The 24,800-nt window shown below is 43.9% G+C and overlaps 1 protein-coding gene across 1 annotated transcript; it reads left to right on the top strand.

Annotated features, from left to right (window-relative positions):
- Nucleotides 1-72: 72 nt before the first annotated feature.
- On the top strand, nucleotides 73-24,786 carry LOC102050993 (tRNA wybutosine-synthesizing protein 4-like; the record flags this gene model as incomplete). The annotated part of the gene is given in 13 exon segments (XM_055701629.1): nucleotides 73-359; nucleotides 1,898-1,979; nucleotides 2,301-2,481; nucleotides 5,061-5,217; nucleotides 5,640-5,740; nucleotides 5,743-5,828; nucleotides 6,251-6,358; nucleotides 8,369-8,459; nucleotides 10,638-10,895; nucleotides 11,811-12,041; nucleotides 15,825-15,922; nucleotides 21,499-21,686; nucleotides 21,773-24,786. Coding segments are annotated over 13 exon segments (2,034 nt in total), but the record flags the coding sequence as incomplete, so codon positions are not given.
- Between the last annotated feature and the right edge of the window lie 14 nt (nucleotides 24,787-24,800).

Consider the following 24,800-nt stretch of genomic DNA (forward strand, 5'->3'; position numbering starts at 1 on the left):
TAGGCGGGGTCCCGGCCCGCGTGGCGGGGCCTGGCCTGGCTTCGGGGGGCGCGGGGGGAGGTTGGGACGTGAACGGGGCTCGGCGGCGCCGGCGGGAACTGCCCTTCCCTGCGCTCGGAGCCCCCCTGGCGCCGCCTGGCCCCACCGTCCCGCCCCGGCGGGCCCGGGCGCTTCTCGGCCCGCGGTGTCGCCACGGCCTTGCGCCAGCGCCGTGTCCTCCTTGTACCCCGGCGGGTGCAGGGCGCCAGCGGCAGCAGCGCCCTCAGCAAGTGCTCGGCGGCGGCGCGGGGCTACATCCAGGACCGGTTCCTGCCCCTCCTGGTGGGGCGGCGGCGGCGGCGGGCCCCGCTTGTCCACCGGTGAGGAGCGGGTGCGGCGCGGGGTGCCCGGCTGGCGGCTGCCGGGCCCCGGTGCGGGCGGCCCGCAGCCTCCCCTGCCAGCTGCGGAGGGGCTCCAGCGGCTCCCCAGGCTCCTGGCGCTTCGGTTGGAGGCACAACTCCATGAAATGCGTTTTTAGGACACGGTGACAGAGTGGCAACTTGCCGAGCACTGACTTTCAGTGATGTCACCTTTTTAGACACTTAGTATAATTTTACATGGCTTACGGGCAAAAATTGAAAGCTTTGTCCTGAGTGAAATGTGTCACCGGACTGGTTCCTAATTCCCGTATTCAATGCTGCTGAAAACTGCTTAGGATCTGAATACTAACTTACCGAAAATCTTAGCACATCAGTAGTTTTCTCATTAATTATCAAGAACATTGTAATTTTGGTAAGGTATTTGGTGGCTCAGGGTAACAATATTATCTTTTGAGTCAGTGGTATCTTATCAGTAGGTCTTCTCTGGAGCTTTGCAGGACACAGGCATGAATGTTTTAATGTGTATGTGTGGAGGGTTCTATGCTGATATGGTAGTGGAGTTTACATAATACGAGACTAACGGTTTAATGCAATCAAATGGCTGCCCATCGCCAAAGGAGTTTCATTGAGGGGGGCGAGAAAAAAAGCAGTATTCGTGCAGAAGCTTGCAGGCCTATGGAAATGAGTGTTGCTCACCAGGGAGCTGAGCCTGTGTGACTTGTTGCATGACATTGGCAAGCCAAACTAAATACTAAATTCATAGAAAGAGTTAAGTATTGCAGTTGTCAACACTGTCATAATGAGTTCTGGGACATCTTAGAATAGCTAGTGAAATCTGTAGCCCTTTTGAGGTGTGGGGACGATAACATGCTTGTTAAAGGGGTTGATAGGAACTGGTAAGCCTGGTGGGGATGTGGTGAAACTAACTAAAAGACAGTGCCAAGGAAAAAGAGGTGCTAGTCTGTGCTGGACTAGGCAAATGGTAAATGCTTTCCAGGAGTTAGACTTACTTAGTTCCATTCATTCAAAAAACAGAGAATGAAAATCCTTCCCTGACTTTGCTTCTCTTCCTTTTTTATTCCCCACTCACTGCATTTGCATGCACCGTCATTCATTCTGATATACCCAATAGCCCCTTGTAAGTAAAGGAGTTAATTTCATATTGTTGTTGGAATCTGATTTGGGGCAGGAACTCTGGCGCTGGCCACCCACATTGCAGAGGAGCATCCTGACTGTACGGATTCATACTTTTTCACCCAGTGATGGTTGATGTATGCAAAATGGAACGGGTCCAGCTAGGATGACTGCATGTTTTCTCTGGGTTATCCGTAGTCTTGTTGGTTAGTACACTTACTGAATACAGAAGATCTGTATTTATTAACAAGCTCTAGATATGACATGTCATCAGACATCTTGCGGTGCAGTTCTATCGATGTGGGGTTACTGGATAGAGAAAAAAAGGTTTTTGAAATGCAGGATGCCAGTGGTGGAGAAATAGAGTTCCTGGACAGTGATTACAACTGAACTTCTTTCCACAGGGGTTACTACATCCGTGCCCGTGCTGTAGATCACTGTGTTCAAGACTTTCTGCTGAAGACCCAAAGCTACCCTAGGACACAGGTACGTTTTCTCTCTCTGGGTGTACTGGCAGTTTCCATTACATGTGTGAAAAGACTTTTTGGCATCTTGGCACAGCAGTAGCGTACTATTGCATCTGAACAGAATGAACTCAGAGATTTGACCGGCACTACTGTGACTGTCCATTTGTCACTTTGACAGAAATATGTGGGAGGGGGCAGTACCTACACAAAACTCTTCTACCTCTTGCAGGAGATTGCCTGATTTTGTCACTATAGATGATGTTATTGAATATTTTTCACACCTAGATGCTCAGGATGCTGCTAGACATGAGTATAACTTTTTCTGATACTTTATCTGCAGATCCTGTCTTTAGGTGCTGGCTTTGACTCCTTACGCTTCCGTTTGAAGGACGTAGGTCTTCTGCATCACACTGTGGTATACGAGGTGGATTTCCTAAATGTGGCATGCCAAAAAGCTGCTCTGATCAAAAGAATGAAAGAGTTGTCAGCACTGGTGGGAGATACCGGAGGGGAAGGATTAGGTATGGTATTTATGGAAGGTGTTCTGGATACTAAATGTTTAGAAGAAGCAAACATAACTTCAGCCTTTAGAAAGTGAGGTATGATGGTAGAGGAACTACAAAGTTGTAGACAAAAAGCATGGTTTTGCTGAAAATTTTTGGAACAAACAGATAATTTGTAAGCATTGGGAGATGAAAAAAAGATGTGTAGGTGCTGGAATGGATTTGTCGGGAATGGATTATATCAAACCAGGTTCAGTTTCTTTCAGTTACAGTTTCTCAAGTACTGCATCTGGCTTTGGGATCTTTAATACAAAGGCAGTGGCAAACTGCAGCATGTCCAGTGAGAGGTCACAAGAACGATAAAGTGGTGGAGCACGACATAGGAGGGCAGGCTGAGAGAACTGGGTTTGTTCAGCCTTAGGAACTGAGGTGAGGCTTACTGCAGTCTTCAACTGTCTAACAGGAGAGGATGAAAAAGGTGGAGCCAGACTTTTCTTGGAGGCACAAAGCAAACAGTCAAGGGGCAATTGTTGCAAGTTGTAGCAAAGGAAACTTCAGTAATGTGTAATGAAAATGTTTGTTTCTTGGTTTTTTTTCTGCCACATGAGTAGTTAAAAATGGGAACAGATTGCCCAGAAAGGCGGTAGAAACTCCAGCTTTGGACATAGTTAGAGCTTGACTGGACAAAGCCTCCAGCAGCCTGATACAGGTAACTGCTGTGAGCAGGGAGTTGGACTAGATGACCTTCAAAGGCCCCTTTCAACCTAAATTATACTGTGATTTATGGCCTTTATGGGTAGGAGAAAAGGTATGACTCTTGGGTGTATTGACTGTAATAAAACATTAGTTGTTATGTTACCTGCCTTTTTTTTTTTTTTTTTTTCCCTCTCTAAGGCAGGAGAAAAATGAGCCTTATGAAACTACCATAGAGTGTAAGTAAAGCTGAAAGGATTATTATGCCAGCTAAATACTAAGGGGCAATTCAGTGGAAAAATCGAGGAATGTAAAGTATGGGGTTCACTAGAGATTCCTCTTGCATCTGATTTTCTTGAAGGTGTCTGTTAATGTTCTAGATGATATGCTGTAGAAGGTGAAAATGTAATAAACCAGCAAGAAACAGGGAGAGCTGAATATGGTGGATGAGAGTAGGATTTTGATAAAGTACACGAATGGTCTGGAAAGTCTGGAATGAAATACAGTAGGGACAGTAATGAAATACAGTAGGCTGCTATGCTTAGACTGTAATAATCGGTTTAAATACAGATGGAAGACAGGTGCAGAGCACAAGTCCCTGGCTGCCATGAACAGTTGGATAAGTCTTAGTGAGTAGCTCTTCCATGAGCTTGCTCAGTTTCCTCCTGAATCCATTCTTGTTTTTGTGGTTGGTTTTGAATCCATTCACTGGCAGCATCCTGTAGCAAAGAATTCTGTCTGTACCAATAATCTTCAACTACTTCAGCTGAAAGGCAGGTGTCAAAAGAGTTGGGAATATCCTATTTTCTGTGCCCAGAGGGCAGGAAGCGATGTGTAGATCAGTTAGTTGTCAGAAGAAGTTAATAGGGAACATGGAGATGGGCTTCTAGAGAAGGCTGTTTTGCCTCCAGTAATGAATGCCTTTGAGAAGTGTAATTAACAGTTCTCAGGGCAGGGGTAGTTGTTGGATTGCACTGGTACAGAGACATAGAGTAGGTAATTTCTAAAGGTACTTTACAGTTTGTTTCTGATCTGGTTTTGCTTGAAACAGCTTAACAAGCTATAGCTTATGGAGTACAGAGGTATGGTATTATAATCATAGAATCACAGAATGTCTTGGGTTGCAAGGGTCCTGAAAGACCCCCTGCCACGGTCAGGGACGTCCCCCACCAGCCCAGGCTGCTCCCAGCCCCGTCCAGCCTGGTCTTGAGCCCTGCCAGGGATGGGGCACCCACAGCTGCTCTGGGCAACCTGTTCCAGTGCCTCACCACCGTCACAGGGAAGGATTTCTTCCTTATATCTAATCTAAATCTAATGCTTGCAAATCATAAATTGGAACTTATTTCTGAGAGCGGTGATCTGGAAGACTAGTCCTGGTATTTGCAGGGAGCTAGCATGTGCTGGTTCAGGATTCAATGCAATTTTACAGAAAGAAATCTTTAAAAAACAAACCTCAAAAAACCCTTGAGAATGGTTTTATGGTTGTTAGGCAAACCATTCAAATTCTGTCAAAGCACTGGTACTTAGCTAAACTGAAAGGTCTGTAAAAGAGAGCCCTTCAGATTTGATTCTGAATTATAGTGGCTCTATAAAAATGTTCTTAAAGTAAATATGATAAAGTTTTGTTGGTATACTAAATGTGATAGTTCTGTGAGACATCTGTAGGTGAAATTTGCATTAAGAATAATGGAGTTTTCGATCTGCATTTAATGGATTGCTTCTTGACACTATCCCTTTATGGTTCATTTAGCAATGGGGATTTTCTTGTACATGTCCCAGAGAAATTGAGTTGATGGGCACAGGCTTGTGAGCGATTGCCTGCGGGGCTGATATTCCTGTTTGTCCCTTTTGGTCTCAGTATTGCATCAGCACTGTAGTGAGGCTGGATAATTTTTGTCTCCCAGGAGTCATTACCTTTTCTGGAGGGGACTATAAACTACTGGGAGTGGATTTATCAGAGCTGTCTGAGCTGGAGAGAGCCCTGGAGGAAGCAGGGCTAGACAAAGAAATTCCCACCCTCTTCATAGCAGAGGTGGTGCTCACCTACATGGAAAACAGCAGGTCAGTTGAGTTATCTGCTGTTAACTAGGTGGTAAAATGAAAAGAACAAGCTTCTTTTTATGTACGCCACTCATGGCTGGGAGACCTGCTGTCTTGTAACTAAAGCTTCAGCAATTCTGTGGAAGTCCCAAACAGCTCCTTACTTCATAATTGTGATGGGATAATTGATGTCCATGACATCCTAAAAGGGAGGAAAAATAAGAAAAACCTTGAACATGTGATTTTGAGGTTTTTGTTCTGCTCATCCCCTGAATTCTCTGCACAGATGGGAGAGGAGAGGTTCATAAGTTCCCAGCACAGGATTCTCTTTGGTATATTACCTGTGTCAGGATGCCTTAGTAGCATGCTTTATAGTGTTGCAGGAGGATAGATTTTGTCTGCCCCTCAGTGATTTAATTCCTTGTACACGATCTGCCTGACAGGTCAGATGCCTTGATTCAGTGGGCAGCAGAGCATTTCTCTCAGGCATGCTTTCTGCTGTATGAGCAGATGCACCCAGAGGACCCTTTTGGACGTGTCATGCAGCACATTTCAGCCAGCTGAACTCTGCACTTCATTCTTTGTCAAAGTATCCTGATTGTGAGGCACAGCGGAGGCGCTTTTTTGAAAAGGTAAGTACCTGCAGCTCTAAGGAACACATGAAGCGTGTCTTACCTGGGAAAGATTGTAGCATTAAATAATTTTGGAAGTCATCAGATGTGTCAGTTACGGGTTGAAGAAGACAGGGCCAAGGCTGGGCCACTGCCTTCTCTAGTAGCATGACTAGTCATTTGAAGGTCTTTCCAACCAACTTGCAGTCTGCTTTCTGGTATGGCGTTAAGGCAAGATGGGTTCCTCTGAGGCTTTTGGTATAAATTAAGTTCTTAGGAGCTTTACAGGTAAGAGATCTATTCTTACCAGACTCTGGGCTGCTCTTGTTCCAGCTAGACAGTCTTAAAGGCCCATGCAGGTGTTTAATTTAGGGTCTTTGTTTTCTTGTGCGAAGTGAGTCTATCCTTCCAGAGCTAATAATTTTGAGGGGTTTCTTTTTTAGGGCTGGACTGAGTGCAGCGTCGTGGATATGAATATGTTTTTCACCTGTTGTACTCTGGAAGATGAGCAGCAAAAATTGCAGGCTCTGGAGCCTTTTGATGAATATGAGGTAACTCTTCTTGATTCTGAACACCAGTGACCTGGTTTTGATATGATAAGGTGTCTGCAACTTCTTATGGTCATAGTTCTGTACAAGAGTTGCTGAAGCATAGGTGTTCATGGAGGCAGAAAGGATGTTGAATCAGGCAGTTCATGCAGAGCCTGCAGGAAGCTCCACTTGAAGCTGGGGCAGGTAGCACTGGAAGCAGACTCTTGCTTGTTCCTTCCCCAGTGAGCGGTCTCTTAGGGAGACAGCCTTAGCATAGCAAACTAGCTGGTGGTATAAAAGGTGCTGTTGATGCTAAAAGTTTGCATGGGTTCAAGGGGCAATTATTTTAATGAAAGAGAAGTCTATTGAGGATTACTGAATAATATAAAAATAAACCTGTTGTGAGTTTCCTGACTGCAAATGGTTGGGAGCTGTCCTGGGAGAAGTAGATGCACTCGTCCTGCTCTCCTGTGTTTCTGTAGGCTATTACTGTTTGTCATTGTTGGACTCAGGTTACTAGTTTCAGATGTTTTTGGTCTGATGTTGTGCAGCCATTTTCTATATTAATGACTGAAATTTAACTATGACTCTGTTCTTTGCCGTTTTTATGTTAACTGCTAGCGAAGTTTGCAACTATTTCAAGTGTAGAAGAGAAGTCAAAGATACTGAGTAACTTCAAGATAAAGATCCTGTAGGGCACTTACTAGAAGTTTCCCTTTCAATTTTGTGATTTTCTGTTTATAATTCTCTCTAGAAATCTAACAGCATGCAGTATGAAAACTAAGTTAGCTTGCTTGCATTTATTTTGCCAACATGGAGGATCTGCTCTGCTACATGAATGCAAAATTGATCACTGAAAGATGCTGGCAGATTTGCAAAGTGGTGTAGAAATGCCTGCAAGAATTACTGTAGATCAAGACAATTGCTCATACAGTGAGAAAGAAAAGACATTTTATCATTTTCTTTATAGAGGAGGTTAACACGTACACAAGTCTGAGCTGAAAAACGTGCACAGGAGTAAGATACGTGGTAACAGAGAGCTCTACAATTAGCCTTTGAGGTAAAGTAAGGTCCAGATCTTACTATAAGCAAGCTTGATTGAATTAGGTAAGAAATGTAAAATATACACTTAGTGCTGAGGACAATTAATTTTTAGAATAATTTGTCTAGGGGTAAATAGTGGATTCTTCAATTCTTCAGTATTTACATTAACTTTTGGATATCACTTTTCAAAAGATGCTTTTTACTTTGGTAGATATTTGGGCAGTGATGCTAATATTGTGGTTTCTTGTGCCTTTTAAATTCATATTTATGCCTTCTAGTCACATAGTTGGCTGAATATATCCCACCCCATGGGAATGAACATACTAAATTCCCTGATGTCCATAAAAGCCAGGGTGGACCCTAGTGTTGCTCCTGACTACCTGTGCAATCCTTGTGCTTGTGCTTCTGCCTCTGAGGTATTCCAAGGCCAGACTGGAAATCGTATTTATGTATCATTGGCCAGCTGAGACCATATTGCACCTTTGAACGTTTGCAATTTCTTTGGGATCACTTCTGCTCCATGACCTTTAGGAAACCTTAATCCCTCTGGTATACAGCTCTCACTCTTTTCTATGATTAGAACTGGGAAGCATAAAGGGAAGCGGATTCCAAAAAAAGAAAGAAGTTCCTCATGCAACATGTAATTATTCTGTGGAACTCCTTGCTGCAGCAGCTTACAGATGATAAAAGTTTATGTGAGTTCAAAGAGCAACTGAATAGATTAATGGATGGGAAAACCATTGAGGATTGTTCAGTACAAAGACTCAGCTTCTTGCTTAGAAAATCCCTGAGCTGTACATTTTTGAAGATTGAGGTGAGGAAGGTATTTACACACTTGCTCTTTCTCAGATTCAGCTTTAGTCTTCTGATTTTGGCCACCATTGGAAACAGTGCTAGGCTAGGTTTTGATCACCCTGACCGTTCTGAGATCCTTACTATTGCTATAAGATTTTGAGGGGGATTGTTTGTTTTTGGGCTTGGCTGCAGGAATGGCATCTCAAATGTTCCCATTACTTTGTCTTGACTGCGTCAAAGGGGGTGGAACCTTCCTGGACACCATTGTTATCCAGTATGACAGGTACATACTGACTGGTTTTCATAGTATTCTTTTATCTCCTGCAGGCTTCACTGAGAGATTTTAGGAGACAGTAAAACCCTGGAAGGAACAGATGGGATGCTGCCACCTGAGTAGCTTTCTCCATCCTTCTAACAATGGTTCTGCTGTCCATAGTGAGGCCAGGGCCACCTCCTGACTCTAGTGGTTCTGATCAATTTCATTCTTATAGTTCATTGAACCTTCCAGTCTGAACAGCTCTTCTGTCTGTTTATATGTGGGGCCTTCCAGTGCATGGCTGCAATGCCAGTCTACCACGATCCTCCTTCTATTTTTGGTAACCCACAGGCTCTCCTTTTTCAGTTTATTCCTGCTTGCCTCTATACATGGTCCTCTGAGCCGTTCTATCCTTCCAGCTTCCAAAAGGTTGTTATGTTTACTTACTGCGCTATCAAAGTATCGTCCAGCAGAGCACTCAGGAGCGTGTCATGAAGTTTTGTTTTGTTATCCCCTGTGGGTGGAATTGTACATGTAGTATTTCTGTTTCTGAAATGTTTTTAAATCCGTACGTTACTTTTTTTAGGTAGGAGAAAAGTGGTACAGTTAGGGAAAAGCCAAGACCAAGACTGTGTTTCTGTGATTAAAAGGACTTGGCAGCAGTAGCAATCTAAGAAATACCTGCTTTTGGCTGTTTGCTTCCTTTTTCAGGGTGGAAAGCAGAAGGTTATTTTTAAGCTGTTTCACATCACTAGTCTTGTTCGCAGTATAGCACCACAAGTAGATCTGTCTGCAACTGAAAGTCGAAATCCATGTTCTAGGGAGCAGGAAAAACAGCTGGAAAAGGATAAGGCAGGATGACGTTCGTTAACCTAACAAGGCTATTGTGTTGTGTCTTGATTCGATCTGAAAATGTGTAGTGAAATTGAAGCTAAATGGATGTGGGTGTGGTTAAATATATTGTGTGATTGTCACTAGTCCTTATGTTAAAACCTTAAAAGCTCCTAAACGCGCAGGCTCTATCCATAAGTTAAAAAAAATCTGGCATTTGCTTAACTGACATGAGTACAGTGAAGACACTTGATTCATTAGAGACAGGAATAGGGTCTTTTTGCTGTTGACTGTTGTATTCCAAACTGATAGCAGGGGCTTTGAAAGTCTGGTAAAGTATCCATTCTTAGATATTTTTTTACTGGGAATGGCAAAAGGTATGTCTCAAGTACCAGTATGTGCCCCCAGCTATCCTATCAAATAGATTTGGGTCCCTCTTCAAGACAGTTGCAAGTACTAAGCCTTCTAACAGAGCACAGTAAGTATATTTTCTGAAACGAAAACACCCATCAGTCTTAAAAAAAATAATCTGTAGAAAGACATGCAAGTCCAAGAAGATGAAATTTTTTATTTCATCAAACAATAGAAAGTCTTGTACTAAGCAGCATTCAGTAGACGTAATTTTTCTGGGTATGGCATACAAAAAAATAGACTGAGAGCTGCTTTTCCCGCACCTCATCATCTCTTACAACATAAGAGTAAGGCACTTGCTTAAAGCAAAGAAGACACAAATTTGAAAGTCATTAAAACAATTTGTACAACGTGTAAGTGAGCTAGAGTCTTGTGTTTAAAGCTTGTTTCACACTAAGGGATGTAGTATTTAGAGAGAAAGTATCTAGATAACTGAAAATATTCTCTTATAGTAGGGCTGTTGGAATTAACAGAGATTATTCCTCATGCTTTAGAATTGTATTTCAGTGCTTTTCTGAAGGTAGGATCCAAATCTATCAAGAAACTTTGAAATCCAGCTTCCGGGTCTTTGTCCTTTTTCTGCTGTTCTTTGCTATTCAACTAGCCAAATATTGTCTTCATCAGAAAGGTACTCCCTTTGAAGGTATTGCAGTGATTCCTCTCTTGCTACAGCAGTTTAGGATACTGCAGTCTCTTAATCTTACTTCCACCCCATTAAAGCAATCTCAGAACTGTGTCAGGAGTTGAGGGAGCAGTAAACAGAAGTAAAGTTGGCACAGTGGTAGTTCAAACCATTAAGGCTTTATTTCTAGGGCATGTCAGGTTGTCTGTGTCCCCTGTCAACCTGCTTCACAATTTTTTTTTTTTCTTGAAAAGCTGTACAGACTTGCTCAATCTCTCATTTAAAACGTAGTCCTTGATTCTTGTTTGTGCATAAGTTCTTTGATTCTCTTTGGCTTGCAGTTTCTCATCATGAAGGTTCTGTCAGGATGGCTGGGAGTATCACTGCAGCAGTGTGTGCAATGCACTCTGAAGTTTCTGGCCTGAGATGTTACAGTCACCACTCTGTTCTTATAAAACCCAATGTGGTTCTCACCACTGGAGGCTTTGGGGAGGAGGATGGACAGCACTGCCGTATGAGAAATTTTCATGTGCTAATTAAGCATGCAGGCTACTGGAAAGCTGGCTGTGTGAAAAAGAAAAATCCTGATAAAAAATGGGGTGAGTTCCCATACTGATGCAAGCGTATGGAAGTCGTTTTTGTGCTGACAATGAAATAATGTCTAGTGGAAAAGTGATGTCACAGCATGGTTATGCTGGCAGTCAAAGAGATCTGAAGGTTCTGAATGCTAAGTGCCAGGTCCTGCACTTGGGTCATAACAACTCTGTGCAACACCACAGAGTTGCGGAAGAGTGGGTGGGAAGCTGCCCAGCACAGGAGGAGTGCTGGTCGGCAGCCGGCTGGGCATGAGCCCCCAGTGTGCCCAGGTGGCCACGGTGGCCAGCAGCGCCCTGGCCGGTGTCAGCAGCAGTGTGGCCAGCAGGGCCAGGCAGTGCCCGTCCCCCTGTGCTGGGCCCTGGTGCGGCCGCCCCTCGAGCCCTGGGCTCAGCGTTGGGCCCCTCACCCCCAGACAGACCCGGAGGGGCTGGAGCGTGTCCAGAGCCGGGCAGGGGGCTGGGGAAGGGTCTAGAGTACACGGCTTGTAAGGACTGGCTGAAGGAACTGGGGCTGTTTAGCCTGGAGAAGAGGAGGCTGAGGAGAGGCCTTGCCACTCCCTACGACTACCAGACAGGAGGCTGTAGGCAGGTGGGGGTTGGTCTCTTTTCCCAGGTAACAAGTGGTAGAATGAAAGGAAAGGGCCTCAGGTTGCACCAGGGGAGGTTTAGGTTGGATATTAGGAAAAAATTATTCCCTGAAAGAGTTGTCAAGCACTGGAACAGGCTACCCAGGGAAGTGGCTGAGTCACCATCCCTGGAGGTATTTAAAAAGCATGTAGACATGGTGCTTAGGGATATGGTTTAGTGATGCAGTTGGACTTGATATTAACGGTCATTTCCAACCTAAATGAATCAATGATTCTATACATTTCATGGGAGAAAGACCAGTGTGACCTGTGATGTTCTGTATCTCCACAGATGAGCAGTTGTACCATACTGTGTCGTGTCTCTCGAACAGCCTGGCCCTGGTGGTAGGAGGACGAACATCCCCAGCGAGTGCAGGCTTGGGAATGTTGTGGCTAAATTTCCCTGAAACCTGTAATGCTTCTGACCTAGGTGATATTACAGTGGACCTTTTAAGTGTGCAGCCTGCTGCTGAACCAGCTGCTTTGTGTTGGAGACACAGTACAACTGAAGTAATGTTCAAAGGTAAAAAGCCTGGAAAGAGTGGAAATGGCTGTAGGTATGCAGAGGTATAGAAATTCCAAATACATGGGGTAGTCCTGTCCAGAGAGTGAGGTCTAAAAGGCAAATTGTCATGATATAACCTTACTTTTTATGTAGTACAGGCTATGCGGTTAATGTTGGTGCATTGTATTCGTTTGAAACAATAGCTTTTTGCTGAACATTTCTGAAAGCATATGATCTTGATAGATTCATCACCACTTTAGAGAATCCAGTTACGTTTTGTAAAGGTTTTGTTCCAGTGGTGATTTTTTTTCCCCTGGGCTTAAAAGAGTCAAGGCTTAAATTTTGTGTGAATGTATTCTTATCGTATCCACCCAGTTCTTGTTGTGCCTTTTTGTTTGTCAAGCCCAGAAGTATATGTGAGAGGCTTTGCTAAATCTGACAAAAGGGACAGACTTGAGTAGTCTCAGCTGAGTTTCCTGAACTGAGCAACTGAACTCCTTGATCCAACAATTTGGCAGGATTTCAATTATCTATACCGTTAATACATGGTCAATTCATTACAGAACCTGTATGACAGATACCTTGTGATAATGACTTTTATTATAGATGAGCTGTAATCTTGTTAGCTTTCTAGATGCAGGGCAGGAATCAAAAAATAGAAATGACTGTATAGTGCTGGAAAAAAAGTTCATAATGCATTTTTTTAAAGTGCTACTATACACTTGCAACTGCAGTTTGGTTGGCTCCGCTCTCACAAACACACCTACCCACAAATTAAAAGACTCATTTCCAGCTGTTCCTGTTTAAGATGCAGGATGTGACCAGACAGGCATACTGACCAGCAACCTGCTTACATGTCACTAGCCCTTTTTATCCTTTTATCCCTCTGTCTTCCTGTGTTCGTACCTCCACAAATCACTGATATCCATCCCTTTTCCTGCCTCTGATTCTCTCTTGAGCACCCCATAAGTCTTACGCAAACCCCAAATCCTCTTTCCCTGCAGTACCCACCTCCAGAGAGTTGCTCCTGTTTGCTCATTTTGATGAGTTTCACAGCTGGTAATGGGGCTGACAGTTCCCCTTGGGCAGCTCTGGGAGGAGCTGGGACATATTGTCTGATTCTGTAAGCATGTAATTGGGGTTCTCTTGCCTGCACAACTGCTACTGCTTCTCTGTGCCTCCTCTTGTGTGTGAGGAAATGAGCCTTTTATGGCTTGATTGCTCTCCTGGAAGCAGCTGAGGCAGGATATTATTTGGGTTCTGCCACCTTGTTTTGCCTCTGTGCTCCTCTTTGACTGTGCAGGTGAGCTTTTTAGCGTGTAACCTAGCACTGCGAGTGAGTGAGGCTTTGTATAAACAGATGCTTACAAGAAAAGCAAAGTAAATGTTAAGAATTCTTAGCGTTAAAAGAATTGCTAGTAAAGGAACAAAAACCAGAATGGAGAATACTGTTCTGCCATTATGTAAGTCCTAGAATTGCAGAATGGTTTGGGTTGGAAGGGACCATAAAGACCATCCAGTTCCACCCCCCCTGCCATGGCCAGGGACACCTTCCACTAGGCCAGGTCACTCAAAGACCCGTCCAGCCGGGCCTTGAACAGTGCCAGGGATGGAGCATCCACAGCTTCTCGGGGCAACCTGCTCCAGTGTCTTTCCACCCTTATAGTAAAGAATTCCTTACTTACGTCCAATGTAAATCTACCCTCTTTTAGTTTAAAACCATTACCCTTTGTCCTGTCACTACAGGCAGTGGTAAAAGTCTCTCCCACTCTTTCTTATAAGCCCCCTTTGAATACTGAAAGGCTGCAATAAGGTGTCATTGGAAAGCCTTCTTTTCTTCAGGCTAAACGACCTCAACTCTCAGCCTTTCTTCACGGGAGAGATGCTCCAGCCCTCTAATCATTTTTGTGGCCTCCTCTGGACCCACTCTAAGATGTTCATGTCTGTCTTGTACTGGAGACCCCAGAACCGGATGCAGCGCTCCAGGTGGGGTCTTACTTCCCTGGACCTGCTGGCCACACTTTTTTTTTTTTGTGCAGCCCATGGTACAATTGGCTTTCTGGGCTAAAGGTGCACATTGCTGGCTCGTATTTAATTTTTCATCAAACAGTATCCCCAAGCCCTCCTTTGCAGGACTGCTCTCAATCCATGTATCCTGCAGCCTGTATTGATACTGGCAATTGCCCTGGGCCACGTGCAGGACCTTTCTCATGGCCCTGTTAAGCTTCATGAGATCCATATTGTCCTACTTCTTAAGCCTGCCAGTAGAAAAGAAATTAAAAGAAGCTTTGAGATCTCTTCTTGACACTTGAAATATGATGATTTCCTCTTTTGTATGCTGCATTACCCAGTGGTAAGTAGCATTGAAACCTTACGGACATAATCTGTTCTGGAAGGCTGGGTCTTGGGATCATTTATGGCTGAAGTTATTCATGCTTGATCACACCAGAAAGAAGTTTCAGAACTTCCTCACTGAAGGATAATATTTTTAATTCTGGAGCATTATGGAGCAGGATCCCTAGCTCTTTATCCAGGAGAAGTGCCTCAGACGAAATGTTACTCTTCTAGTAGCAATTGTCAAATATTCAGTAGTTCTGAACAGGTCTAGAATCAAGCCCTGCAATGGCATGCTGAAGGTTTGTTTAGTAAAATATATCGACTGTACGGGGCAAAAACTTCAGCAGTTATTAGCAAGTCAGTGGTGGGTCCTAGTGGAATTCAGGGAGTGAAAGCTGTCCTTTCTTCAACTGTTTCATTCTCCGCTAGCTGGCAGGGAGCTATTGAAGGGGAACACCAGGGGAATTGTTAAGCAGTCATTAGTCTAGTCTGGAGCATACTTTGAATTTGTGGAGCAGTGTTTAATTAACACCGTAATGTAATTTAGAGTTCAGCCTTCTAGTCAAAATTTTATATCAAAGAAGCAACTGCTCAATGGGTAAATAACGTTTTATAAATGATACGTTGGTTTTTGTTTTTGTTGGACTGTATTGCATCATTTTATTTTTGCCCTGATTTTGCTTTGTAGCTGAAGTGACCAACAATTGTGTTATTTGCCCAGTCCGTTACGAAGAAGTAAGCTGACAGTACATAGTGCAGTTAACACACATCCTTGAAAGCTACCAAGAGTACTTTTGCACATTTTGTATCTCCTTTTTGAGGCTTCTCCAGATTAACTCCTACACACTTAAATTACCATTATCTCCCTTTTGCAGGAACAAATAGACATTCTTGTTGCCTTATGAGGATTTATCTGTTTTCTTGGGATAAACACAGATGTCATTGTGGTGCTATGATTTATGTATTTAGGGTTTTCTAGTTTTATTAGTTCTACAGGTGTAATCTTCCCATTGCCTAGTTTTCATTCCTTATGTCCGTTAGGTATATTAAAAAACGTGCTTTCTCCTTTTGGTTTTGAGACTATAGTGTATGATTTCCATTCAGACTTTACATATTCAGAAACTACATAATATAAGTGGATGATAAGGGTCTTCTTAATGACCACAAACATGAAAAATGTTAATAAAAATATTTAGTCTTCCATGTGTCTTATAAAAGGTCTAGATAGAAGAGTAATTCCTGTATCTTTGAAACAATTTCTTGCATTTATTGCTAAAGTCTGGAAATGTTTGTCGGATTGCTATGTCTTAATATAAAGTGTGTAAAACTACTGCCTGACTGCATTAATTTCTGTCTTTGGTTAGCTTTCGTTCTACAGGAAATTTAACCAAAAAATTTAACGAAGTAAATTTTTGCTTTTGTGACGTACCAAATTCTAACTTCTCTTTTCACCTTTTTCCATAGGCAAGAAGTATCTGTTTCTGTATGGTGGCCGCTCTGCTGTGGAGCCTGTGCTAGGTGATTGGTATTTCCTGCACACTCAAGAACTTTTCTGCACTGTGGTAAGAACTTAGGGAGGCCCTGGGGAGTAGAAGTTGCCTTTGCTTCATAGGTGCATGCTGCTGTATTGCAAGCCCAACTAAATCACAGTGGTATTACCATACTGAAGTGGGTGACGCTGGTAGTACTATCACACTCTATAGTGATTAGAGTTAGAGCTAACTTGTAAGCACCTTGCTCTTTAGCGGAATACAGTCTTCACAGAATAGCTGAGATTTGAAGGGACATCTAGAGATCACCTAGTCCCTCCCCCTTGCTTAAAGCAGGTCTAACTAGAACAGGTTGCTCAGGATATTGTCCAGTTGGGTTCTGATTATCTTGAAAGATGGAAACTCCACAACCTCTTTAGGCAACTTGTGCCAGTGCTTGACCACCTTCATAATAAAATGTGAGGAGTTTTTATCTTTAAGTGGATATTTTTGTATTTCAGTTTGTGCCCATTGCCCTGTTGCTGGATACTACTGGGAACATTCTGTCTCTCTCTTCTTTCATTTCTCCCATTGGGCATTTATGCATGTTGATGAGATTTCCCCATGAGCATTCTCGGTCACCAAGGCATGCGGCTCCAGTGCCAACAGTCTGCTGTGGATGCTGTAGCGTGTGGTGCAGGGGAGGTTCCTGAACTGGGAAAACCTCAGGGGAGTGCAGAGATGGGGGCCAGGAGCAACTGCGGCCAAGAGCCCCACACCTCTAAAAGAAACCCCTGGGGAGCACTAGGGACCAGGGCAGGCAGGCAGGGCCTGGTGTGTCAGCCAGGGCGTGTCAAGGCGGTTTGCATGGCAGGGTGCTGTAACTTGGCTGGCTCGAACAGGGAGCCGTGGTACCTGTCTGGTAGGCGGCTATGTCTGCAGCTGACACGGCTTCCCAGGCAGAGCTTCCATGGGAACATGCTGCTACCCAGCCGTCAGGCTGCAGGGTGTGCCCCACTGCGGTACCAGTATCGGTGGCAACAGTGAGCACACCTGTGGGAGGTGTGCCCAGGTGGAGGAGCTCCTCTGCTTAGTGGCAGTGCTCCAGGAGGAGGTTGAGGAGTATCAGGGAGTCTGCGAAGGAGATTGTCTACTGGAATCCTACCTTCCCTGGGACAAACCTGTCAGGCAGACAAGACACGTGATATGGAGGATTCCCTATCCCTCTGCCCAGCAGAACATGGTAATTTAAGGGATAGAGGAGAACAAGTCTCTTAAACCAATGGTGGGCTCTTGGACCTCCAGAGCCCACTGTTGGAAGACCATGACTGGAGGAATGATGAACTCCCAGCTGACTCTGAATTTGTTCAAGACTTGCTGCCTCAGCTGAATGCGCATACATCTATGAGGCCGATGGGATTCATACGAGGGTACTGAAGGAGCTGGGTAAAGTTATCACAGGACCTCTTTCCATTATTTTTCAACAGTCTTCAGTCTAGAGAGGTCCCAGTCAACTGGAAACTGGCAAATGTCCCAGTTTTCAGGAAGGATAAGAAGGAAGACCCTAGTAATTACAGGCTTGACAGTCTTACTTCAGTGTCTAGTAAAATTATGGAGAAGGTTTTTCTGGGAGTTGCTGAAAAACACTTGAGAGACAGTGCAGTCATTGGTCATAGCCAGCATGGGTTCCCAAAGGGGAAAGCCCTGTTCAGGTAACTTAATTTCATTTTATGACAAGGTCACCCTTCTTGTTGATAAAGGGAAACCAGTAGGTGTGGGTTTTTTGGATTGTAGCATGGCTTTTGTTGTCTCTTGCAGTATCCTGGACAAAATGTTCAGCATACAGCTAGACAAGCCCATAATATGATGGGTGAACAGGTCAGACTGAAGGAGTTAGTAAATGGGGTTACGTCAGGCTGGCGGCCAGTCACCAGTGGGGTTCCACTGGGCTCAAGTATAGGGCCAGTGCTCTTTAATGTTTTAATAAATGATCTGGATGCAAGAGTTGAATGTACCTTAAGTAAGTTTGTTGATGATACCAAACTAGGAGGAGCTGTGGATTCCCTCAAGGGCAGAGAGCCCTTACAGAGAGATCTGGATAGACTAGAGAGCTGGGCAATTGCTAGCCATATGAAATTTAACAAGAGCGAGTGCCAGATTCTGTACCTAGGATGGAGTAATCCTGGTTATACTTACAGACTGGGGGATGAGAGGCTGGAGGGCAGTCCCACCAAAAGAGATCTGGGGACTGGGTTGATTGAACGTGAGTCAGTGGTGTACCCTGGCAGCTAAAAGGGCCAACTGTGTCCTGGGGTGCATCAAGCACAGCATAGCTAGCTGGTCAGGAGGTGATTGTCCCACTCTATCCTGCACTGGTGCAGCCCACCTTGAGTTCTGTGGGCAGTTTTGGGTGCCTTTATTTAAGAAGGACAAATTAGAGTATGTCCAGAGGGGAGTGACCAAAATGGTGAAAGGTCTTGAGGGCAAGATTTATGAGGGGTGGCTGAGGTCACTTGGCCTGTTCTGCCTCGAGAAGAGAAGACTGAGGGGTGCCCTCATCGCAGTCTACAGCTTCCTCAGGGTAGGCAGTGGAGCAGAGAGGTGTTGACCAGTGACAGGACATGAGGAAACAGAATGAAGTTGCATCAGGGGAAGTTCAGACTGGACATCAGGAAAAGGCTCTTCACTGAGAGCGGCCAGTCACTGGAACAGGCTTCCCAGGGAATTGGTCACAGCACCAAGCCTGTCAGAGGTAAAGGAACATCTGGACAATGTTCTTAGTCATATGGTTTAGTTTTAGATACTCCTGTGAGGAGCAGGGAGTTGGCCTCAATGATTCTTATGGGTCCCTTCCAACTTGAGATGCTCTGATTCTGTGGTTCTGTGATTCTCTCCTTGAAGGCAACCAACATGGTGAAAGGTGTGGAGCACAAGACTTGGAAATGCATGCTCACATACGTGCAAGGTTCAGGGAAAATACAAACACACAAGTCTGCCCTCTAGCAGCTGGCATCCAGACACATGGGTGCCGTAATCCGTGGTCCTATTCTAGCTGCTGAAGCTGAGCTGCTCACTTGATTCAGTTGCCCCAGTCACCCAAGTAGTTGCCTCTGGGTCATGCACAGGTCCTGTGACCTGTGATGGTCTTGTCTTCCACTCATGCCACAGGCCCAGGAGTGCTTGCATTCCCAGTTTGACTCGTTTGTTGTCCCAAATTCACTCGCACCGGCCCCTCCAGTAGCTGACAGTCTGGAGGCAAAGTCTTTGAGAGCCATGAAGATGCTCTCAAGATCTGTGGCACCTCCAACTCCTGATGCTGAGGCTCTTGCTTGTTCTAGCTGTGGGCACAAAAGGCCCAGGAGTGTTTTCCCCTGCTGCTCTGACTCCGTTTTCTGGTTCCATATTCATTAATGCTTGTCTTTGCAGTTGCAGGCACCTAGTCTGTGCATCACTTGCATGGAGTAGAGTGTGATATTACACAGAAAGGTAGTTAAGAAAGGATTTAATCAGTAAGATAGATTGATCAGGTGCAGAGCTCAGTCAGACAAGTGTACTGACCGGTGACTGTTTACATGCGACTGACCCCTTCTGTGCCCTTTTGTGTTTGTTCCCCCTCTGTTCCCTAATGATCCTCTTGTAAACGTTTCTTAGTAAGTTTTGTTTAGTCCCACAGGACCCTCCTTTGAGTCTTTGAATCCTCTTGTTCGTCACGTCCACCTTCTTATCAGTTTCAAAGTCCAGGTTGACCATCCTCAAGCTGTGCCTGGAGTTTCTTAATGGCCCATGAATTAGTGATGGGAGACTTTTGATCTTTGGTATTGTCTCTGTTGTCCCTTGTCTGTCAGGTTTGTGTCTCTGGTTTTGTTTTATCAGTTCCCCCTTTACTTATTCCATTTGCATTGAAAGTGACTGTGATCCGGTAAACTTAATGAAACAGGTGCTCACCCTCCACATATGCTTTGAACTTCTACAGAAGCCAAATCAACTGTATCTCAGGTCCTCAAAAATACAGAAACTGATAGTAACAGATTATAAATATCTGGAAGATAATTGGGAGGTAAGTGACCACCAAGAAGAGTCCAAGAAGTTATTTGTTTAACATTATTTGTGTTTCTGTGGCATGGCAGTAGATTTTTTTTTTTTCTGAAGAATGCATATGTATCAAGACTTTAGTAGGACTTCACCTTGTGTGACACATTCATAACGTTACTAAGAAAACATGGTTTAAAGATGAGTGTTGCAGGGCGGTGCAAAATTATTTGGAAGTCAAACTGAGAAAATTTAGAAATGACACTCTATGGAAATGGTGTCCCACAGGATCAGTCCTGGGGTCTGATTATTAATGACAAAAATGATGAAGTGAAGAGTATTTGTATCTTACAGGTAGTTAACATCAGGCAGAGTAGTCTCAATAGTACCTTAGTGGACAAGAAGAAAACTCAAAATTACTTTGACATGGAGGAAGTACTTGTGGAAAAACAAATTGCAGGTTATTAAAGATAGACTAATTTTTAAAAATACTGCATAGCAGAATTATGCATAATTATAGGGGATCACAGGCTAAATAAGAGTAAGCAGGGTCATGCTGTTGTGGAGGGCCTAAACAGTGTGTTCAGGTATGTAACCAGTAATGTTATCTCTAAGACACATGAATTGGTCCTTCTATTCTCTTCAGTGTTCTTAATCTCAGCAGGATCCTTGTAGAATACTCAGAGCTGATTCCGGAGAAAAAGGGGTGGACAGGATGTATACTATATACAGCTCTATAGAGGTATGCAAGAGAATGACCAGACCACATACCTTATAGCGGAAGATTTTGAAAGGCTTGTGGCTATTGAGCCTGGAGAAGTTTCAAGATAGAAAGAAGTGTTCAAATATGTAAAATATAGCTACAGAGAGGACAAACATTGTTCTCCATTTTTACCTTGAGCACTACAGGAAATCTATAGAAAGGGCAACTTCAACAGGACACTGAGAGAAGCTGTTAATTATGAAGATTGTAAAGTGCTGCAGTAGACTGCCTAAAGAGATGAAGTCTTGTCACTGCAGACTTTCATAGCTATAGTTCCATTTGCTTTAGGAGAAAGCAATGGACCAGATGGCCTCCAAAATTTTCTCCACAGCTTTTTTGATATGATATTCTTTCAAATCCCTCATCTTAATTTTTTTCATTTAGTGCAAGCACTAAAGGTTTGCTTTCTGCACATTAGTACTGCAGTTCAGCATTTTACCTTGCTCTGTGGTTTGAGCGCTTTGCTGGTCACTGCATTAGTCCCTGTGTTTGTAAACTTGTGGTTCTCAGGTGCATGTCTTGAACAGAAAGCAGCATGTAAGAATGCACATAAAGTTGCCTGTAATAAATGTGCAGAAGTAAAACCCTCTCAAGACTGAATGGTACTAAATACACTGAGGGCCAGAGACATATCGGAGATAGTCTAAATGGAAACACTTCTACTCAGCAGTCCCTAGGGGAATGTGTGTTGGTTGGGTTTTTTGAATTGTTCCCTATCGTGGTTACCCTGTTCCCCTCCAGCAACTGTTCCTATCCTATGGCAGGAAGGACTGTTACATCCCACAGGACATGCAACAGGAAGAGATCATTTAAGAGCCTTGGCATGAAGGAGACATTTAGCTTGCCCAACTTGACCCTTGGACTTACGTTTTCCTAGATTCCTGTTGAGGGTCCAGTACCAGAAAGCCGTCACTCTCACAGTGCCTGCAGCTGGAAGGGAGGAGTGCTAATTGCAGGAGGTCTGGGAGAAGCTGAGCAGCCCTTAGGTTCAGTTTTCTTTCTGAGGGAGCCTGAACATGGCTTTCAGTGGCAGACAGTAGAGACGCACCCTTCTCTCATCCCAAGGTAAGTAGAAGGCATTCAGCAGTGAATCTTCAGCCTGTATCTACCTACCTCTCTGACTAATGGAGTTTCTCATTTTGAACTCACAGGTATTCACATACTGCACATGTGCATGATGGAAAACTTCTGCTTGTTGGTGGAGTGTGGTTTCACTCATCCTCTGTGCCAGGCATCACTGTTCTTGACTTAATGACTGGTCTCTGCTTGGACTATACGATTAATGTGGTAAGTACTGACATTTTTCTTTCAGCGTAAACAGTGTAGTGTGAAGGAATGTTAACTGTAGGGGTATTCCCTGAAACACAGTAGGGAATGCAAAACAGGCAAATCTGTGAGTGGAATAAACATTCCTTGTTTGAGATGGAATCTAATTTTGAAGTGCTCTTACCAACCCAAGAGTACAGAACAGTGTTAAGAGAGGGAGAGTCTGAGTGTGCAGAAGACTGGAGGGCACAGAGCTGCTCTATTCCAAACAGGGGGAGCAGAACTGAGGTAGGCACAAGCCCAGTAATTTCAGGGTGCCTATGGAAGAAGAGAACAGATCAAACCAGAGCCTAAATTAGTCTTCATGGAGGTCTGTGGTATAATTTCATTAAAAAATTCATGGTGGAAATAGGTATGTGCTATAGCTGCTTCCTGAAGTATAAGAAGAAAATGGCATGGATATAGTGGAAACTGCACTTAAACATAAGAAAACTTCTTACTGTAAAGGTGATTGAACTCTGAACAGATTCAGAGAGGCTGTGGTTCTCTGTCATCCAAGATACTTAACACCTGACTGGGCAAGGTACTGAGCAACCTGCTGTAGTTGAGCCTGCTTGAACAGGTGTGGTTGGACTAGGTGATACCCAGATGTCCCTTCCAACCTCATCTATTCTGTGATTTTGTTCTGTGATTCAGTGAAGAACAATCATACAGGTGATGTCACATACCAGGATTTTGGCATACTCTGGGCAAAACTTACTCTAAATCTGTGAGTAGCCCTCACCTGTGATAATGCCACCTGAAGTACAATAAAAACCTGGACCTGTTGGAGTGGGCCCAGAGGAGCGCCACAAAAATAATCAGAGGCTTGGAACACCCCTCCTGTGATGACAGGCTGAGAGAGTTTGGGTTGTTCAGCCTGGAGAAGAGAAGGCTCCAGGGAGACCTTATTGTGGTCTTTCAGTACTTAAAGGGGGCTTATAAGAAAGATGGGGATGGACTTTTTGATAGGGTCTGTAGCAGCAGGACAAGGGGGAATGGTTTGAAACTAAAGGAGAGAAGCTTCAGACTAGATACAAGGAGGAATTTTTTTACAATGAGGGTGGTGAAACACTGGCACAGGTTGCCCAGAGAGAGGTGGTCAATGCCCCATCCCTGGAAACATTTGAGGTCAGGCTAGGCAGGGCTCTGAGCAACCTGATGTAGTTGAAGATGTCCCTGCTCATTGCAGAGACACTTGACTAGATGACCTTTAAATGTCCCTTCCAATGCAAACCATTCTATGAGAAAACTTCCGTTGCTTGACAAGTTTTTATTTATCTTTTACTTAAAGAAACACATTTCTTTTAGGTATCTGTACATATGGTTCCTGTCCTTGGTGAAACTAGAATTTGTGACAGGTCTGTTTTTTATAATAGGCAGCATGTGTGCATCTGGCTGACCTTGCAGCATTTTCCTGAGGGCATAAAGCATGAAGTACGCTTAAATGTAATTGAGTTATTTCTTACTCTGTAGCAGAAGTTATAAGTGACCTAATATCCTTTAGATAATATAGGCTATCCTTGTTGGATAGTGCTGAGAATGGGTACCGTGATAATAAAGTTGCATCTAAAAGAATAGAACTTCTTTGTTGACATTGGATAAGTGGATGCAGATGGATTGGTAGCTGCCTTTGCTTATGAGCTGTTTGCTTGGACTTAGGTGCTACTTGCTCTGTAGGCTTTTGGAACTACCAGTACTGTGCTAAAATATTGATAGTACTGTACAGTATATGTGATTGGTCCCAAGTTTTGAAAGACTGGGATTGTCAGTGATTTTCTGTGCAGTACTGGATACAGCATTGATACATGCATTAGAAGGTGACAGCACCAAAACCATTGGCTGGCAGCTTTCTCTGTGCTTGAAAAAGCCATGGAACAGTCACCATGGGCAGATATATATCTCTTAATCGTTAACCTTTCTTCAAGAATATAGATGAAGGTGCTGTCATAAAAGTTGCCTTCTGTCTGGAGCATTTTACAAGGGAAGCCTCTACAACATGTCCTCTTCAGGTTGCAGTGGCCCCTGAATTGCCAACACAGCAGCTTTGTTACAGCTGCAGTCTGATACCTGCAACAAGTGTGTCTCCAAGGTTCGCTTTCCTGAGCTTTTGAATATTGGAAGTCATCATGAAAGAGCTTTTCTTCAGGTTGTCAGATATACAGGTTCTAAAGCAGATGTTTCTTGGACCTCAGATGTATAACTGTGTACTTTAGGCTGTCTCCTTTGTGGTGAAGGGGGCACAACTGTTCATTGCTTCCTCTGATATAAGAACTGGGAGACATTAGAAGAAGCTGGCAGGCAATACACTTCAAAAGAGTGCTTCGTGTGAAACATAGGTAAGCTCTAACTCCTTGCCATAGGACATGGATGCCAAAGTTTACATAGATTCAAAAGTGACAGGCTGTGTTCTTGGAAGGAAAAAAATTAAGGCTCAGGAAGTACATTCCCTCTCATTAAAAATCACTGAACTGCAAGTTACTGGGTGAGTGGAGTATACTACAGGAGTGTATCATGTTTTCCTTGTTCCTGTGTTCTTTAGCTATCTATTTCTGCTCACGTTTGTGGGTGGTATAGTGGACTAAATGGTCCTAGGTGGGACCCAGTGTGGCTGTTCTTAACTTTCTAATGAAGGTACCATATGAAGTATCTCTGCAGCATTGTGAGGTACCCACATGTTGAAGTCCTGTACATTCAAAATCTCCTTTGCTTTTTTAGGAGCAGCTGGAGTGGCCATTAATGCTGCATAAGCATAGTAGTGTCTTTCTGCCAGATGAGAAGGAGTTGTTGCTTATTGGTGGTGGTGGGAACTGCTTCTCCTTTGGGACACACCTGAACCCAGAGCCTGTGTCTTTGAGCCTCAGCAACATCCTG

Source organism: Falco cherrug, chromosome 2, assembly GCF_023634085.1.
Source record: "Falco cherrug isolate bFalChe1 chromosome 2, bFalChe1.pri, whole genome shotgun sequence".
Lineage (NCBI taxonomy): Eukaryota > Metazoa > Chordata > Aves > Falconiformes > Falconidae > Falco > Falco cherrug.